Source organism: Crocodylus porosus, unplaced genomic scaffold (genome assembly GCF_001723895.1).
Source record: "Crocodylus porosus isolate Cpor-Errol unplaced genomic scaffold, CroPor_comp1, whole genome shotgun sequence".
NCBI classification, from domain to species: domain Eukaryota; kingdom Metazoa; phylum Chordata; order Crocodylia; family Crocodylidae; genus Crocodylus; species Crocodylus porosus.
This window is the reverse complement of record NW_017728886.1, coordinates 26,772,924-26,792,065: the sequence shown is the minus strand read 5'-3', so window position 1 is coordinate 26,792,065 and position 19,142 is coordinate 26,772,924. Positions and strand designations below refer to the sequence as shown.

General features: G+C 46.6%; 2 protein-coding genes across 3 annotated transcripts in view; one reads left to right on the top strand and one right to left on the bottom strand.

Moving 5' to 3' along the window:
• MAP3K8 (mitogen-activated protein kinase kinase kinase 8) overlaps positions 1-6,150 on the bottom strand; it is a 26,137-nt gene extending 19,987 nt beyond the window's left edge. Inside the window, exon 1 of one of the 2 annotated variants that reach the window (XM_019531349.1) lies at positions 6,084-6,150. The gene's annotated coding sequence lies outside the window, so the exon portion shown is untranslated. Of the gene's footprint in view, positions 1-5,945; positions 6,032-6,083 lie in introns of those variants that run through there. The other variant, XM_019531356.1, reaches the window with a different exon arrangement.
• Positions 6,151-11,237: 5,087 nt separating this feature from the next.
• The window catches only part of MTPAP (mitochondrial poly(A) polymerase), a 32,499-nt gene continuing 24,594 nt past the window's right edge, over positions 11,238-19,142 (top strand). The window contains exons 1-3 of the mRNA XM_019531338.1: positions 11,238-11,403; positions 12,907-13,079; positions 14,257-14,487. Of these exons, the coding sequence (XP_019386883.1) occupies positions 11,253-11,403; positions 12,907-13,079; positions 14,257-14,487 (555 nt within the window). The 5' untranslated portion in view covers positions 11,238-11,252. The remainder of the gene's footprint in view (positions 11,404-12,906; positions 13,080-14,256; positions 14,488-19,142) is intronic.

The following is a 19,142-nucleotide window of genomic DNA, read 5'->3' as shown; positions in this document are numbered from 1 at the left end:
TTGGCAAGGTTTTTGGGAAGGAGTACCAAAAACAGCCATACCCTCGACTTGGAAGATGCTGGCATGCCAGGGGAAGACGGCAGAGAAGCCACTTGGGGTGCAATCCTTGTGGCAGCGCAGCCCTGGCCCCTTCCCCGCCTTCTACCCCAAAGCACTTATGCGCCCATCACTGGCAAGGAGCCAAGCTGGGGTTCCATGAACCCCAGTGCAGCTCGTTGCAGCCTCCCCACCGTATGTTGCAACAATCCAGGCTCCATGGTTGACAATAGGGGCCTGCCCAGAGCCCCAGCCAGCTGCGGCAGCCAGCCTGGAGGCTGCAAGCGGCTGCACCAGGGTCTGTGGAGCCCCCACCCAGCTCGTTGCTGGCAGCAGTTGTGCCTTGGTGCAGACAGCGAAGAAGGGACCGGGGCTGCTACAACAAGGCTCAGGCCCCTTGTGGCTCCCCCACCATCCTCCTCAAGGCATGCATGCCAAGCAAAATGCCTTCACATGCCACACTCCAGCATACAAGAGGTTGTCGACCCCTGTCCTAAAACCCAACAATTATAAAAGTTTGAGTAGATGGGGATTGGCAAAAGAACCATAATGTACATAGGAAAAGACTAGTAGAGAAATGCAATCAGCAATAATGAAAAAGGAACAACAGTATTAAACTGGAGGGAAGTTAGTAGCCAAATTCCAAGGATTCATCTTGGGACTGACCTTATTAAAGGTTTTCATTAATAACCTACACACAGAAAGTAGAAGTCTATTAATGAAATGAAGATGCCTACAAGCTATATGTCATCAGTACAATATAAAAGAGGATCAGGATATCGTACAGAAAAATATAGATGACCTTGAGGACAGAAGCAATAGCAATGGGTAACAACCAACAACAAGAATTTTTGTTAACCAAGTAGGGGCTCACCAGTCAAAAATGAATGAAGACGTTAAAGGCCTGAACGTACTAGCTGATCACACATCGACCACGAGTCACCAATATCATGTACTACAAATATACAAAAAGCAGATACAATTCTATGATACAACCAAAACAATTTCAGCCAAGGGGGAGGAAGTATTAATGCCACTGTATAAAATACTAATGAGACCTTATTTAGATAAGCTGCAGTTCTGGTCAGGCACTTTCAAGAAAGATGACTTCAACCTTGAATAGATGAAAAGAATGGCTATGAAGATATCAAGGAATGGGTGCTATCATAAGAGAAAATTAAAATAAACTTGGCTCCTTTAGATTAGCAGAACAAAGGCTGAGAAGAGATATTGTTGCCTTCTGTAAGAGCACTGGGAAAGAAAACATCAAAGATGGGAAAATAATATTTAAAGGAAATGTTGGCACAGGAACAAATAAATATAAACTGGCAATGAATAAATTCAGGCTGCAAATCAGGTGCCTAACCAACAGAACAGTAAAGTTCTGGAACAGCCTTCAATAAGTTTCTTCCCCCACAAATTCCTAACTATTTATAAGATGGAGCCTTAAAGGAATATATATAACAAAGTGGCCTGCAATATAAGATACTGGGCTCAGTTTCCTACAAGGTCCCTTCCAGTTCTATGTTCCTAATTTTACCACAGTATAGTACTCTGCAGTCAAACCCAAAGAACCTTCTTACTCGCACTGGAAGTACACATGCATGTATGCTTACTCCTTCATATACTAATAAAAATAATTAGGTAAAGGGGGCTTTCCACTTTGCAGATTTCAATAAACCCCTATCAGAAATTAATTCTGGTTATATCTCATAAACCCATAAAAAACCCCTTATATCCACAATGAGTCTGGTCAGACTATCCAGCAGCTTAAGCTCTTGTTCACAGCTACTGCAATTACACTAAAACTCTGTACTCTTTATTTTCTTCTGAAAATACTATTTATTGCCTGTTTGCAAAGATGTGTTAGAGCAGAAGTGCCCCATGCTCATATGATCATTCACTTCACTGTTCTCATGGAAAGAAAAACTGATTATCATAAGTTTGAGAAACTAGGGGAATTTTTGAAGGAAAAAAAGAGAAGAGAGTGAAAAGCAAGAATCAAAACACCATTGTCACCTACATTTCCAAGTAGGCCTGAAAATAACCTTCATTACAGGTTTCCAAGAATTATTCAAGCACTAGGAAGACAGGACCTTCCCTTTTCCCTTTCCAGAATGGACTAACATATCACATTTATATAACATATCACATTCACAGACCTTTCACTGGCCTTTTCAAAAATAAATGCAGCTGCCTACTTAAGGTAAATCAGAAAGTGATACTTTATGGGGAGAAAAGATCCACAGTTAAGCACAAGCAACTTGTCTCAAGGACAGGTAGCTGACATAAGATTCCTCCAAGGCTTTCAGGCAATGCAGAACTTTTGACCTTAGTTTCTGGTCAAGATATTATCTTTCTTCCCCTCCCTTGGAGGATGTGGAAACTTTCTGGCAGATATTTCTCATGGCTTAGAGTATTTACGTCAAAACAGCGGTGCAGAGAGCTAAATACAGTGACGTGGCTGACCTGGTTAATAGCTTCAGGCCACGTCCTGAAAAAAAAGTCTGAAACAAGAAGACAGGAAAAACTGTTCATCTCTAGCACAAAAAAAAGGTGGCTTTGTAGCATGCTCCTCTTCTTGTCATCCCCTGTGGGGACTGGTTCTAAGGTTGGGAAAGAAAGGAGGCATCAACCTAGACCACTTCACCTTATAGCAAATGAAGGCACAGATATCCCCATACTCTTAATTGTTAGTCCTAAAATGGAGCAGAGGGAGCAATAAGATACAGAAGATTACCATCCCTGGAACAGCATGGACAAAAGTATTGAAGATGTTCCACTTTTGTACCTGAGGCCTCCACCTCACCTTCTCATGCCCAAGCCCAAACACTGCTATGTAACTTAGTAAGTATTGCCTCTCTCCAGGAGAAAGGTTTCCTATTTGTTTCAGTGTTGGACTTTTTGTCATTAAGTTGGAAGGAAGGAAAATAGAGAATCAGCTCCTACTGGAAACTCCCTTTTGAGATGTGAGGCAGAGGAGAAGCAACTCTTTGGACACTTCCCTCAAGAAAAAAAAGTCACCCTCCCCCCTCCCCCCGAAATCTTATGCTTTTCTGGACGCAAACTTGACTCAAACAGCTACTGACACTTAGCCATGATAACATGCTAGAGAGAACTTTCCACCAACCTTCTATTGTGATCTATTCCACGCTTGCCTCTGTTTTGCTCCCCAAATCACAGCACTGTACTCAACCTGCTTCTCAAGCCATTCACTTCTGCCCACAGGGCTCAAATGAAAATGACCAAAATATTCACTGATTTTATTCTTCTCCTGCTCAAAACAGCATGGACAGCTAAAGTTTGTTCACACAGGAAGAAAGAAACACAACATGATTTCATGTGTGGAAGGCTGTTTAATCAGAATGAGGTTTACATTTTTCTTTAAAAAGAGAGTCAGTGTCAGCTGTCAGTGGCTCATATATGACCCTTCAGCTGTCAGTGGCTCATAGATGACCCTTAACAAGAAAAGCATCTACTTGCCACTGGTGAATTAATTTTTCCTGCTAAGCCTCCTTAGCTGCAGTTAAAGCAGTATTTGGATGCACAATATGAGAAACAAATCTTAGCCACTTTCATTCAGTGTTTTCCTAATATACATAGCAATCAAGGCCCTGTAAATAGTTTTTGTGTTTCTAATTACAATTCTGCTTTTATCTACAAAAGCAAAAAAAAAGAAAAAAAAGCATGCGTTAGTCAGCTGACTGAAGTTTAAGAAAAGGAAAAACTCTTCCTCCAATCACGTCATTGCTCAACCAACATCACATGAGCCACCGGCAAGTCAAAGAGTTTTTTGTCATGGGTAGTTTTCAGCCAAGGAAATGTTATTGTTACCTTGACATCTTTTTTTTTTTCTTCCAGGTATTAAAAAAATATTCCTGGAATCCCAAACTGATACAAGATTTTTTGCATGGTTCAGGCCCTGTACTGCAAACTAACTAGCTTAGTGTAAACACATATAAATACTATATCTGTTCTTGTTTAACCAGCCATCAGCTATAAATAAAGGAACGGAGCTGGTATTTTTCCTTTAAATGCTTTCACAGTAAGATAATTGCAGGCCTTGAAAAATACCACCAAAGAAAAGAAAAGTGTCTGGAGGAAGGCTAGTGCACCAAGTTCTGCAAAACACTGTCACAAGGAAGGGGAAAACCTTTAGTCTTTAAGATCTCAAGAAAGAATTTTCCATGTATGTATTCACACAACAGCTCCGTTAGCCTGTGGTCAGACAGCTCCAGCAAAACAGAGGTAGAGAGACAGTTGCAGCAGAGTAAGATCTGAAGGACAATGCTTTCATTCCATAGCTGAACACATCCTATGTGATGAATAATAACAATTTCTCCTGCAGAAAACCCCCATGTAAGAGACAGGGAGGGACAGCTTTAACAGAATTTTAGTACTGCTCCTCACAGCCAATTCCCTGATGTCACTGCAGCAGGACTCCTTCAACAACATGACCTTCAACATTCAGTTTAATTATTGTAAACATAGCCCTATGGAGAATCAAGAGGCCTTCTACAGAAGAGTGCTCACGTTGTTCAGTAGGAGGTTGAAAAGTTACTGGCTCTATCCGGGTCTGTCAGCTGGAATTCTGCTTTGCCTTGCTAGCTTGAGTTGCAAGTGTCAGCAAAGTCAGCCTTTGAACATTATGTCAATGCTCCTCTGAGGGGGACTTCACCTAGCTTGAGAGAAAGTTTCCTCCACCCTGTGATGTTCCTTCCCACTCCTCTTCTAATGCAAGAAGTTTCAAACTAAAGTACCTGAGCTAAACAGATAACTCAAGGTATAGGCTAGGCCAAAGTCTTCACAGACACTTAAATAGGTGCTAATAGAATATCACCTATGGGGGAGGGGGTGCGCATGTATTATATACACACCCATATATATATTCACGTGAATTCATACCCAGAGCTGACCCTAAAGGTGCATAGGGCTTGGGGCATATCAGCCTGTGCATGGTCTGTGGGGTGGGGGTGGCTGGAGCACAGAGCCAGCAGGGCCAGTACAGCACTGTCCATGGGGTGCTAACAGATGGAATAGGATATCACCAAAGCACCCGGCCCCGGGCAGCTGCCCCGATTCACTCCCCCTCCAAAGGGACAGGTCTGCTCATACCTCTATCCAGATATATCTGTATCAATTTATATAGATCTATATAGATAGACCTCTCTCTCTCTCTCTCTATTTTATTTATATACACACACACATAGAGATATGTACATAGACATATAGATAGATCTATACATATGCATATTCTATTAGCACCTATTTAAGTACCTATCAAGACTCTGGCAATCTGGACATAGCTATATCCCACTACCTATATACATATTCCAACATATATCCAATTCCTTATATAGAGTTCTCCCAAGAAGTCCCTCAGTCTTCACGGGGTAGGCCAGGCCAGTCTTGACAGATACTTAAATAGGTACTGAGAGAAAGAGTTACTAGTATTGCCACCTCTCATGATTTTTTGGCATTGGTCTTAAAATCTGTGCTTTAGGACTGTAAAAAGAATATATATAATAGAAGGAAAGAGCCAAGTTTTTCACAGTCCCAAGGCCCAGACTTTAAGAACAACGCTGAAAATCCTGGGAGCTGGCAATCCTGTAACACACAGAACACACATGCGTGTGTGTCTGGCGTGTGCACACACACAAACACAGATATATTTATCTATACAGGCAGACGGCCATCTATCCCAGGAGCACCTGTTTAAATATCGGTGAAGACTGGAGCCTCGAGAGACCCCCCGCGCGGTGCCCGGTGCCGCGCACGCCCCGCTCAGCCCTCCACGCTCCGGCCGGGCTTGTCCGGCTCCGCCGGAGCCAGAAGAGGGGCTGAGACGAGCCGGGGCCGGGGTCCCCGGGACCCGCCCCCCGCAGCCTCCCGCCCCGGCTCCCCGGTACCTGCCGCGACGCGACGCGACGCGCCCGGGGTCGCGGTCGGGCCGGCTGCGCCCTGCGCCTCAGCGAGCGCCCGCTCTGCCGCGCCGCTCGGAAACTCGGCGGGGCGGGCGCAGGGAGCGCCGCCCGGCCGTGACTCACCCGGGGCAGGCACCTCCCGCCGCCGCCGCCGGTTTCTGTTTGCCTTTACAGGAACCGCTGCCTAGTGCAAGCGCCGGGAACTCCGCACTCCCCGGCGCGGCCCCTCGCCTCCTGGGCAGGGCAGAGCCCGGCTGAGGGGCGGGCACTGGCGCCGGGGCCTTCAAGCCAGAGCCACAGGGATCCGTCGCTTCTAGTTAGGCGCCTAAATCCCGCTGGATCTGGGCTTTCGGCACCCGAGTCCAGCACCGAGATTTTCATCCCTCCCTGCTCAGCTGCGGCCTGGCCCTTGGTGCACTTGCAGGAGGGTCTCTGCCAGCGGCCATGCAAAAGAAGGCACCAAGAGCACGGGCACCTTGGAGCTGTTCAGGGCCTTGGCACAGACTCGTCCCACCTGCTTTGACTGCGGGGCCCAATCCAGGCAGCACCCCACTTCCCGAGCCCGCAAGGCTGAGCCAGTGGTCTACTCCAAAGAGCATTTGCCTGTGGAGGGGGACACCTGTAGCTCCAGAGAAAGGCAGGCAGGCTAAAGGCTAGGGAAGTCCACTCCATGCTAAAGGTGGTTGCCATCTCTAAGGGGTCAGGGCCTCTGGATGTACGCCTACCAGTTTGTAACTCAGGAGAAGCAAACAGACCTGCCCAATGCTAAAGATTCTCCTCTTATTGGGGCGGGGAAAGGGTGCACAGGGCTGGGGCTTCAACTATTGCTTTGGAACAGTGAAGAAAACAACAGGGAAGGGAATGTGGGTTGAGGTTTACAGTGAGAAAGAATAACACCCCCCCCACACACACACACACACAAAGTTGTCTACAGAGACATGAGAGATGTTTTCAAATGCCAGCTTGCCCTGACTTGGGACAGGGAGCCTCTTATATCCCATACCAGATCCCTAAGCTGGGGTGAGTCTTTTTTCCAGTCATTCTGGTTAAAGCTATTCTAGGACATATAAAAAAGTAACCATTTCTTAGGCCAGAGAGAAAGCAAAAAAGTGAGAGTGACCCTACAGCTCATGAACAAAAGCGCTCCAGAGATGTGGGTGATCTCCCTTTTGAAGACATTAGTTTTCAAATCCCAAAATTTCAGGATTTGCATACAGGTTTCTCACCTCCCAGTTACTTAAGCAAGGGCCCTCTCATTTGTTTGGCATTTCCTGCTGGCTAGTTGATATGACTAACATTACTGGCTCCTGTGACTCCCAGTCAGGTACTTAATTCTCTCTTGTGTTGCACAGGGAGTCTGAGCTGGTAACTCAGAGCTGTGGGTTCCACTATCTGGCAGAGCATCAAAAAATTAGGTGTTACAACAGGCAAAGCTGTTTTTGGAGTTGACCAAATATAATTTGGTAGAGGGACTCGCGGTCTTTAGTTTTGGATGTGAGCGTTGTAATTGCTGCAAAATCCATTTTATTTCATTTATTAGATGTATATGTTATCTTCCCCCAAAAGGCTTAGAGCAGTTTAGAATAAAAACAAGATAACTTGTAAAACAGATACAAGATTAAAATAAAACAGCGCGTCATGAAGCAAACTCTCCAAACAAATGTGCAGGGCTACATTTTACATCTTCTCTACATAGCAGCTTTGCAGCACAGTACCACTTAACACCCTCTTTTCTATTGAGTACTTCTATTAGAAGGACCACCAAAACCACTTCCTCCAGCATGTCATGTAAGTGTTACATGTTTTGTAAGTGATGACTGAGCCTGGTCACGTTAATGAGCTCAGAGTGATATTTTCCATATATTTATAGCTATAAACATTCTACGTAAAATGCTGGTGACTGAAGGCTTGTTGTCCTCAGGGAAGCCAAGAATCCACTCTAAACTTCAGTGTTTCTTCTTTTCAGTACATATAGGCAATTGGAATTAAACCCCTTGTGATGTGCTGTGGGCTTTATTGTAATCTTTCTGTGCAAACTGTATTTAAGTTGCAATAATGTTGCATGCCTCAGTTTCCCCTCTGGCTAACTTACACAAGGGGAAAAGAATGGGTTAAAGAAACAGTGAAGGAAAAGATTTGCTTGCATATGGGACCTCTAGCAGCCACCTTTAAATAGCTTTGTTAACTGTATCAACAAAGGCCCACACCCAGGCCTCTGCTGGGGAGGCTGAATGAAATGAGCACAACAGTGTGGGGAGAGGGACCTGTGAACAAGAACAGGAGGGAGTCTTGAGTTAGAGACCAGTGGTGTCAGACACAGCCCATTGCCTGAATCTGGCCTGGGCAGTTCTGGAAGGAGCCACGGAATTTGGGTATGGAGCCCTGTTGGCAGGGGGGCTGCCTTACCCTGCCACTGCTGGCCCTGCCACTTTCTGCTACTTGCCTGTCCCTTCTGCTGCTCACCCCACCCCCAGAGGTGGGTCTGCATCTGTCCCTGCAGCCCAAATCTGGCCTAAGGGCAAAATGAATTTGACACCCCTGATCTAGGCCATTCCTATTTATTAATGCATTACAAAATACCGTTAAGAGTGGACTTGGCCCTGTGTACATGCAGATGAACGTGGTTCCAGTCCTCAGAAGGAAAGATGATAAATTAACTGAAATTCAAATCTTCACCTCAGAAAGTTTGTCTTGTTTTATTTATGTACTATTTGATCAGACTACTTTAGTGGTCCCAACTTTTTCAGACTTGGCACCCGCTGTTTGGCTCAAGGCAGCCTCCAGAAAATGCGAGCTCTTACTTTTCACTTTGTTTTTAACTACAGAAAAATTATAGAGCAATTCTTCTGGTGCAAAGAATCCAGACAAACCACAGCAGAGCAGAATGTTTTTAATGCTATGAATTCTTGCCTAAAATCTCTGGGTTTATCCTGTGAATCATGGTTGCACACCAGCAGTACTAACACTGCATAGCACCTGCTATATCCTTGAAAGGAACTCAAATCACCCCATGGTGCTGTGGCACCCTGGTTGAGAATCACTGCACTTGATATGCCATCAAAGAAAGATCTCTTTGAAGTGCAAGAAGAAAGTGTAAAGATGAGAGGAAGAAAGAAATAAGAGGACATTCAAGAAGGGACCTTGGGAGAAACACAGGCAGTGGGAAAGGAAATAAAAGGAAGAATGAATGCTAGCAAATAGGGAGGGGTGAAATAAACAGAGATTTAGGGTGGGCGGATGAGTTTGAATAACACATCTTTAATTATATAGTAGCTCTTATACAGGCAGACCTTAGATATTATTGTTAAAGAACTAGTGCAGTTGTTAATTTTCTTAAGCGCACTATTAAGTTTAATAAGATCATTTTCTTTTTTAGACCAGCCTCACAGGAAGTTGAGTTTCTCTCCTTAGCTCATCAGTGCATTTATGAAGAACCTGCCATACAATTCTGGAGGAAAAACATAGTTTTTATAGACAGGTGGAGAAGACTGAAAGTTCTAGTCACATACCCCATGTAAGAACAAATCTAAATGCAAAGTACTAACTAAAGTTACTGTGCAGTAGTGCCAGCACGTGGGTTTTGAGTGATGCTTACTGTGCAGCAGCCTAATACTACTGCACAGTAGAGTGTTAACACGGTTTTTGCCTGGCACACTACTGCACAGTGTTATTAGGCTACTGTGCATTCAGCATTCATGTAGATGCGCCCAGTCTCAGATTCTTCTATATAATTCTTTGTCTACAAACATGCTAATCTGTAAATGTTAAGATACTACAGAACAGTCGGTATAATCTCCAAATTGCAAATTGGTAAGTATGACGGTCACTCAATGTTCTGTGTGCTCTGCCTCTGCTTTCCCAAAAGCACCCCCTATTTTCCCTTCCCTCCACCCCCTCCAAAGGAGTTGGGGGTGGGTCTCTAGTCTCCTAAGGCAGGGGCCCTGAGAGAGTGAAGGCAGAGCCCACAGGAGAGCACTTACGGACAGTCTGCCCCACTTTCTCCCTTGTCTTCCTGGGGTTGGGGGAACATAGATCAGTGGGATGCTGGAAGATGAAGCTGTCCTCTGATGCACTCTGGGAAGTGTCACGTGCACACATGAAACAGGAAGTGCTCCAAAATAGCATGTGTTCTCTTCAGGGTTCTTTTTAGAGTGTTTCCACCAATTTCAGAACACTTTAAAGCAGGGGTGGGCAAAATGCAACCCACCAAGCCATCCTATCCAGCCCCTGGGCCCCCTAAAAAATTTAGAAAATTAATATTTATCTGCCCCTGGCTGCCTGTCATGCCTCCCTTGATGACTTGACATTACTCAGTAAGCTGCCCTTCACCCAAAATAATTGCCCACCCCTATTTTAAAGGGTGTGTATACCTGCCCGCTTGCCCTTTCAAGCATTTCAGAGATCTCTAAGGAGCTTCAAACACTACTCTGTCCACACCTAAATAGTAACTAAACATGTCCTCCAAGATGTGTAGCAAAGGGGTAAGGGTGGGGGCAGGGGGGGGAGGGAAGGCCAGTGGGGTGACTGCCCTGGGCGCTGAAGCAAAGGGGCGCCAACATGCGCTGACGTGCCGGCACAGAGCATGGGATGGAGCTGTGAGCGGCTCGCTTGGGGGGTCATGGGGACTGGGGGAGGGTTTCTCTTGGCACTGCGTGCACTCCTGGGCAAGCATCCCCTGGGCGAGGGTAGGCTGCCACTGAGGGCTTTGCCCCAGGAGCCAAACTTCCTTGCCACAGCACTGGAGTTGTCACACATTCTCAAGCACTAACTTTATAGTTGGTTGGCACTTTTTTATAGCTGGAAAGTCATTTTTCTTGTGTGATAATCACTTTACACATGTGGTGGGTCTAGATTTATTGCAAAGGACTGTGCAGCATGGGCCTCAGGGACACTACTTGGGGCCCGGTGCTCCATGCCTTCACACGCTGGCTTGGCTTTATGACCCACAGCAGTCCCAGGGTCAGGGCTTTACTCCGGACCTAGAGCCGGGCTCCCAACCCCTACATACTCGAGGTGCCCCTTGCCAGACCCGATCCCCCTTAGGAAGTGCTAGCTCTTAGCTGCCCCTCCTGTTTGGATGACAAAAAAAGACCAGAGCCAGTCTTGCGTTGTAAGCCCGCAGCGGGGCACGACGCTTCCCAGGCTCCGGCTTGATCCCATGCTCCCGTCGCTGCCCAGCAGCGCCCTCCCCAACTCCTGCCAGAGCCGCGCGCAACTAGGCGAGGCTTGACCCTCGAGCCGCGCCGTACACGCTCGGCTGGCACCTGCGCACTGCGCCTCCTCCCCACAGCTATGGCTGCTCCGATGTGGTGGCTGCCGCCATTGCTGCGGTGCCGGCCCCGTTTCCCTGCCACGCGGGGCCCGGGCCACGGTCAGGCCCGGCGCATCTCCACCGAAGTCGTGGTGCAGGGGCAGTCGCAGGCCGCTGGTGGCGAGGAAGCAGGTGTGTGAGGGAGGGAGGGAGACAGATAGAGGGCGGCCGGGCCCGCCCGAAGCATCCGCCGCCCAGCGAGGGGAGCAGGGCTGTGCGGGCAGGCGTGGGCCCTGCTTTCCACGGGGCCTCCTCGGCACCAATGCTGCTGGGCCTGAAATATGAAATGATTGTCTCAAAATGATGCTAATGCTGAAAATCTGTCGCACTGAGAAAATAGGCAAACACGTTTTCTCACTGACCTCATATTGCTCACTATTGGTCGCCAGGGAGGGAGGGGGGAAGGGAGGGAGAAGTGCATCATTGAAGTTGAAGCATTTCTTTATTTTGAGAAAAGCGGTGGTAAGAAGGTGCTGAGGCAAACTGGGAAGTCAGTTCAGTTCAGTTCAGTTCACGCTCCCTGAGAGTGACTTGGGCTTTGTGTATGTTGCATCCGTGAGCTGCTTCAGCAATTATCATATGTTTTGGTTTTACCATTATCAATTGTACATTGCACAAGGGTTGAAATTATTGTACAGCTACAGTAATTATCGTACACTGGGCAGCACCGCTCATCACTCACCTTCTGGCACTGGTGAGAAATTGCAGGACTCTGGGTGTTAGGTCTGTGTTTAGGCAGGGGTTCTGGGGGAGGCCTCTAGTAGCGTAGTCACTTTTTCCCAGAAGGACCTGAGCTGGTGCAAGCAAAGCCCACAGCACACCTGAGGATCTGTATATGTACTTTTTTTTGCCTCCTGCATGTACTCAAAGTCGTGTATACATGATCCCAGGCTCTGGCAGAAGCTACAAGCCAGCAGCAGGCTGTGATAAGCAAGTGAAAATATAATGTTAGGCAGAGTCCTTTGGGGAGGAGGGAAAGAGCTGGAAAAAGAGAAGTGAGTGTTGTGCTTCTTTGAAGGTGCAAGCTCTAGATTTCAGGGTAGGTTGGGTGTAAGAGCCTGTTGTATGTAAATTGCATAAATGCAACATTTGCTTTTTCAGTGGGACAGGCATGGAAGAGTTTTCTGGTAGAGGTAATGCGTGCCCTGTTCCTAGTTGTGGGCACCATCTGCAAAAGAGTACTCTTTTGTATGCTAAGATCTCTATAAATGAATAGCAAATGAGCTAAGTAAATTCAGCATAGTAGCAAACTTTTGGGGGAATCTGGTACTGTCTTCTGCTCCCTTACTTATTCTTTATTCTTCTAACAAAATATTTGTAGGTAAAATTCACCTACACTTACATACCAGTGCAGTGACAGTTTTGAGTGTCACATGGTCCCTTTCAAATCACCAGGTCAAGCCATGGGGAGTTCCTTCCACAAAGGGGCAGAGAGAAAAACAATAAACAAGTAAAACAATTGTACAGTATCCAGGGAAATGTATGTGAATGTTTCATACGAGGTGATTGAAAGGAATAACTTTGATATTAAATATTGGGTTCTGTAAGATCCTTAACATCCAACTATCAAAATCTGTTTAAAATCAATGCTTTCATTTACAGGGAATGTTTACTTTATTTTTCCTCTCCATACAGATTCTGAAGTCAGTGCTAGAATCAAGACATTTACTGAGGTGCAAGCAGAAGGATTAGAACAAGCACAAAAAACTGTTTTAATTAGCTACCCAACTGGAATCAGTAAGAAAAGTATTCTCCAGTATTTGTCCCATCACGGAAGAATTAACAGCTACTTCTTTTATAAAGGTCATGTAAGTAGTTGGGAATACTATAAGCTAAAATCTATTGCTGGAACCAGATTCCAGCAAAAAGTAGTGTCAGTTTGTGGGCTAGTTTCCATAGCTTAGACCAGTGGTGCTCAACTTGTGGACTGCAGGGCCATGTCCTCTAGTCCATGGGGCTCCCTGCGAGTCCGGAAATTTGGCAGTGGGGGAGCAGTGGAAGCATCAATTGTTATGGTGCATGGTGTTTCTCTGTGGATGGATCCAGTGTAGCGGATCATGCCTACAGACTGATCCCACCCTGGATCTGGCCTGTGGACCAGCTTCATGCCACTTACTTGGCTTGCTGGGTCAGAAGGTTGAATACCTCTAGCTTAGAGTGTCTATGCTTTCCTGAACTGACAGTGGGAAGTTCTGGCAGTAACCAGCAGCTGCCACTGCTAGAGTGCTTGTATTTATGCTTTCCTGATGGCTTTGCCCAACAGCTCTGCTACCAGAAAGTGAAACATCTTCTGAAACCCCAGCCACTGAATGGCGAATGGCAGCAAAATGGTGTATGAACAGCTGAAGGTGTGGGAGTGTCTGTGTGCATCTTCTGTTGGTTGCCGGTGGCAACAGAACCCTTGCTCTGTATGGCAGAAGTGGCAAGAAAGTAGGATTCTGATGCCTCTTGGGCTTAAAATGTGAACACTCCCAAAGCTTTGCTGTCAGTATTAGAGTGTCTTTGATGTAGTGTGTATGTATTATCTCCTAAGTTTTACAGTTCTTGAAATAAGGATTTTTAGTGTCTCCTCCAATTTTTGTGTCAAGATTTGATTTTCATTCCCATGATAATGCCCATAATAACATTGTAGGTCACCCTCTTGGGCTGCAGTCTAGAATCAATAACTTTCACACAATTCAGTCTGCTGCCCTAATGATGAAATATACTGATGCAACTATCTGTTTTATAAATCTGATAGCAGCAAAGATAAGTATGTGTTTACTAAATTATTTTGGGGTTTAATACTCTGTCCCAAATGCCATATCTTCAATGTTTTTTCTTTGTTATCTTGTGGAAACGTGTGCAACAGGCATAAACGTGGGAATTAGTATGTAATTTATAGATAGTCACCTGGACTGGTGTAGCAGTAATATTAATTTAATTGGCTAGACTTTGTACATGTCTGTATATCTTACCATGTCTTGTCAATTTTTATTGCTTTAGGGTCATCATGCCATGGTAGAATTTTCTGAAAAAGAGAGTGTAGGTTCACTTCAGGATGTTGCACAAATAGCAGGTTCGTCAGTACCTGGGATTCCATTTAAGTCAAGACTCTTTACTTTAACCCCAAGGCAGTCATTGGGTCAAGCATTGGATGAGACGTCAATTCCCGATTATCAGCACCCTACCATTCCAATGGAAGACCTTGTCCAGAAGCTTTGCTGTGCTGACAGTGTAAGTTTATGGTTGTCACTTCCTTTATGGTAAAAACAAGCCATCTTTATTATGGTGTTACATGTGGGAAAAATGTAACTGAGAGCAATGTATTTTTATCTAAAAATTCTCTTGGGATTTTGTAAATTAATTCCAATCAACAGAGCATATTTTTCTTTTTGGAGGTATTAGGTTAGTTTTGGATTAATGCATTTCATGCATTGAAGTAAATATATCGGATCAGAGCTGTTCAATTTGTAAGTGGCTGGAGGCTGTAAGCCATGTCACAGCAGCATGGGCCAGGTGTCCCCAGCTCCCCCTCTTGTACTATGCTGCACATGGATTCTCCCCCACACTATGCTGCACTGGACTGCACTGCTTTTCCTCTCCCCTTCGAACTGCTGCATCATCTATACATGTGCAGTCCACTCCCTCACCTGCCCTTATATGCAAGTACTCCCCCTGCAAAGTGCTACATATACAGTAGGCCTTTGTGAATAGGGAAGTATTAGATTCGGATTTGGTTGATTTGGAGATTCAGATCACTGTCCCAAATGGATTCGGCTGAATTGGCTTTGGAAGATTTGGTGTTGATTTGGAGAGATTCGGTGATGCGGTTCAGCTGGGGAGAGGCAGGTGTAGCGAGGCAACTGTAAGTTCTTCTGCGACTCATCCGGTCATGCCTGCCTCTCCCCAGACAGGGGGAGCCACTGGAGAAGCCCCTATGGCTGCCCTGCCCAGCCCAGCCCCAGCCTAGTTCCAGCTGACTACTGGAGCTGCCCCAGCTCCCAGACAGTGTGTGGCACCCTACTGAGCCATGCTGCACCCGTGCCATGGAGCAGCTGCTGTGCGGGTGCCAAGCTGGTGGGGGGGATGATCCCTGCTGCCTCCCACTGCCCCGCATTACATGGGAGGGCTCTGCCATGAGCCTTCGGAGGCCCCAGTCGCCGCTGCCAGAGCCGGTGAATGCAGAGGTTTTTTTTAAGTGCCAGAAAGTTAGGGCCGGGCAGGGCAGCCATGGAGTCTTCTGCCGTGGCTCCTCCAGCTGTGCCTGCCTCTGCCCCGGCAGGGGGAGCCCTGGAGACTATGACCTACTGCTGCTTACCCAGCTGGTATTGGGGGGGGGGGTGTGCAATGCAGCAGCAGGGCATAGCCCCCACTCTGATTGCACCTGCATCAGTGCTGGGAGTTGGGGCTCTGCCCTGCTGCCGCTTGCCCCCTTCCGCCTGGAGCGAGCTGTGCCCTCATCTTGCCCCCAGCTCCAGCTCCGGCTGGGCAAGCGGTAGCAGGGCAGAGCCCACTGTCCTAGTGCTGCCATCCCACATCCTGCACCCCCCCGCTCCCCTCCCTGAGTAATGCGCCTCCGTGGCCTGACTGGAGAGCCCCAATCTCTATCCCTCCGTCTGCCAACCCGAACAGACTTACCAGCTGGAGGCAGCTATCTCAGCTGCCTGTTTAGGCTATGGCAGAATCTTTGAAGTGGCTAAATCTTTTCTGAATCTTTTCCAAATCAATTCGGATGCTTCAAGTCTATTCAGAGCTTTTAATTGGTCTCCCAATTTGATTCTGATTCGGAGATTTGGTCCCCAAATTGGGCTGAATCTCCTCCAAATCAAATTGGCTACCGAAGCTTTGGACAGCCCTAATGTACAGGCCCCTGACCCGCTTCTCCACTCTCCAAGCTGTGGATTGTACTGCCATGCCCCTCAATGGAGGGAGGGTCCAGGAAGCAGGAGGAGGGGAAACCTGGACTCAGACCAGTCTGGGAGCAGTGGCTGGGTGGGAGTCTAGGGAGGCCACAAATTAATCCCTTGTGGACAGCATGCAGATTGCAGGCTGCCATTTGGACATCTGTATACTAAATAATTTAATTACTAAGTTCATTACTTTATAGGAAGGAAATACCTATACCTAGTTCAGTCTTTGTTCAGTCTGTTCAAACCCATATGTAATTCAAGAATGTAAACAGCTGACTGACTCTTTTAACAAACTGATCTTTTCTGTTACTGCCTCACCACCTATTATGAGTAGAGAAATCTCATGCACATACACAGTAGCATCACTGCAGTAAAGGAAGTCAGGTCATCCAACACCACAAAATTCTTAAGCTTCTGACAAGTTTGTGGGAACAACGCTGTATTAGTAGCTTTATCAACCTCAGTGACCATGATTCTGTTTGAATCCTTTGATGAAAACAAGTGAAAGCAGTCTTAGCATTTCCGATATTAAAGTTAAAGTAAAAAAAAATTCTCGTTTTTTGCAAGGGCTGCAGGGTAAAGATGGGATAGTAAAGTACATACATGCATTTGAAGTCTGATACTTAAGCAATGTGACTTGTTTGGTCTGGTCAGGATAGGAAAGGCAGTCAGGGATATTTTTCATTAGAGTTTTTTGCAAGGAGAACTTTGTTTTCAGAAGTCTTGTATTAGTAACTGCCATTTCTGTCTTCAACCTGCAAGTCTTCTGCATTTAGTTTTTATTGCACTTTAATGGGACCTTATCCTACAAAAAGCAGTTTCCTGCACTCCTGTTGAAGCTCATGTGGAAAGTGGACACAGGAAACACTGTAGGTTTGGGATTATTGCCCTACACTGTAAGTAAAACATGCCTCTTAAATCAGGCTTTTTTTCCCCCTTAATGACTTTAAGAACTGATCAAGTTCTAGGACTAAATGGAGGCAGTTGTTGATGGGAGGATTTTTTCTTTTCTGGCAGCAGCAGAGTTTCAGCTCAAGCATTTCATCTCAGGAACGCAAGCAAATCAGTGAAGTTATTCAGGGTTTACACTTCTATAATAGTGAGCAACTTTGCTGAGTAACTTTGTATTTGCACAGGTGACTCCATTTTGTGTTGATAGGATTCTGAGTAAATATGCTTAGAAGGGATGGCCTCAGCCATCAACTAAGTAGGTGGCTGCTTGCTGTGTTAATAGCTGAAGGAGTAATGGCATTCTAATTAGTATGCTATTTTTTTCTAGCTAGAGAGTTTCTCCCTCTTTTTTCTTCCTTTTTTCTTTCACCTGTCGGGCTTTGCTTAAATGTGTTGGGAGTTTGAGAGGAGTGCAGAGAAAAAAGTAACACCCCTACTGAGATATAGCTATTATTGCTAGCAGAGCTTCCAGCAAAAATGTTCTTTTACTGGTATGGCTTATCTTCTTCAGGGATTTGGCTTAACCTATGTTGACAAACGAACATTTGCTGAATAAAACTGCATTTCCAGGAGGAGGTTTGTTGGTATAACTGAACTGACAGACTCATTTAAGTGCACACAAGCTTTCAGTCTTGTAAGCACTGCAGAATTCTGCATGGGCCTTAATTGCAACTCTTTTGATGCATCCCTGCTGTCAGTGCAAAGATGCTTGGTACTATACCCAGAGTTTACACCACCCATTGCAGGAAGAGATCATTTCCTGGAAAAGGGCATCATGCCAGTAATCAGAAGTTGAGGAGATCCTTGGAGGCAGTTTCCATTTTTTAATTCTTGTTATTCATAAATGCAAAGTTTTATTTAAATAAGTGTCACCAAATTGCAGCCATACAAAAAAGTTAGTCTGGGCTTTGAGAGATCATTGCCTAAGGGGAATCTGAATAGTGTGCACATTTCACTGTTCATTTAAAGGCTCCTTAGTAATAGAATCACAGAGAAGTGGGGCTGGAAGGGATCTCTGTAGGTCTAGTCCAGCGGTTCTCAATCTGGTATGCAGACAACCTGTCAGTTGTATGTGTGCCCACCCAGACCTTCTTCCTATGAGGGTGAGAGTGAGGCACCCACGTATATACACACCCCAAATGTACCCTATTGCACCTCGCTCCTACCATTGTGGGTGGAAGGGTCCAGCCCCATCAGCACACAACTTCTGGGTGGGGCTGCTGCTAACACTGCTGCAGCCCCTGAGAACCTGCTCGGCTTCCTCCATTTCCTGCTGGCTTTGAGTAGCAGGTAAGGAAGCAGCAGGAATGGGGACAAGGCTGCAGGTGAGCAGGAGCGTGAAATGTGGGGCTGCGGCTGGTGGTAGCGTGGAGCCTGCACCCAGGAGGACAGCGGCAGCGCGGAGCTCAGCTGGGCAGCATGTGGGTGTGAGGGAGGGTGTGGGGTGTGGGGACCCTGCCGCACTGCCGCCATGGTACATAGCCCAAGCAGCTGGTGGCAGCAGCAGCAGGTGGAGGCACTCAGGGCACTCGTGCCTGGTGCAGGCATCTGGTGGTGCACAGCACTGCACATTGTCTGTATTGTCAGTACTCCCTGCACATCCGTATGGTTCTTGCACTTGTTGGGCATGGGATGGAAGCTCCACTTGCTGGAACCAACTGCCTTCCTGCTGGGGCTGCACAGCAAGGGAGGGAAGCCCCAGGTGCCTTCCGCTGGGGGGGTGGGGAAGGCAGCCAGCTCCAGCATGCAGGGCTTCCTTCCCATGCCCAGCAAGTGCAGGGAGTGTCAGCGACACAGGCTGCCCAGCAGAGGATGCACCCCTCGCCGTGATGTGCAGGACTGGCCAGAGCTACCAGAGCCGTACCCTGCCAAGCACCTGCACCCTGAGCGCCCCCACCTGCTGCTATGACATGGGGGGATTGTAGGGGGTTCCCACACCTCCCACACCCTCTCACAAACCCCTCCTCCACACCCTACTATACACCCACATTCCACCCCACGTACACATATGCACATACACACACGCAC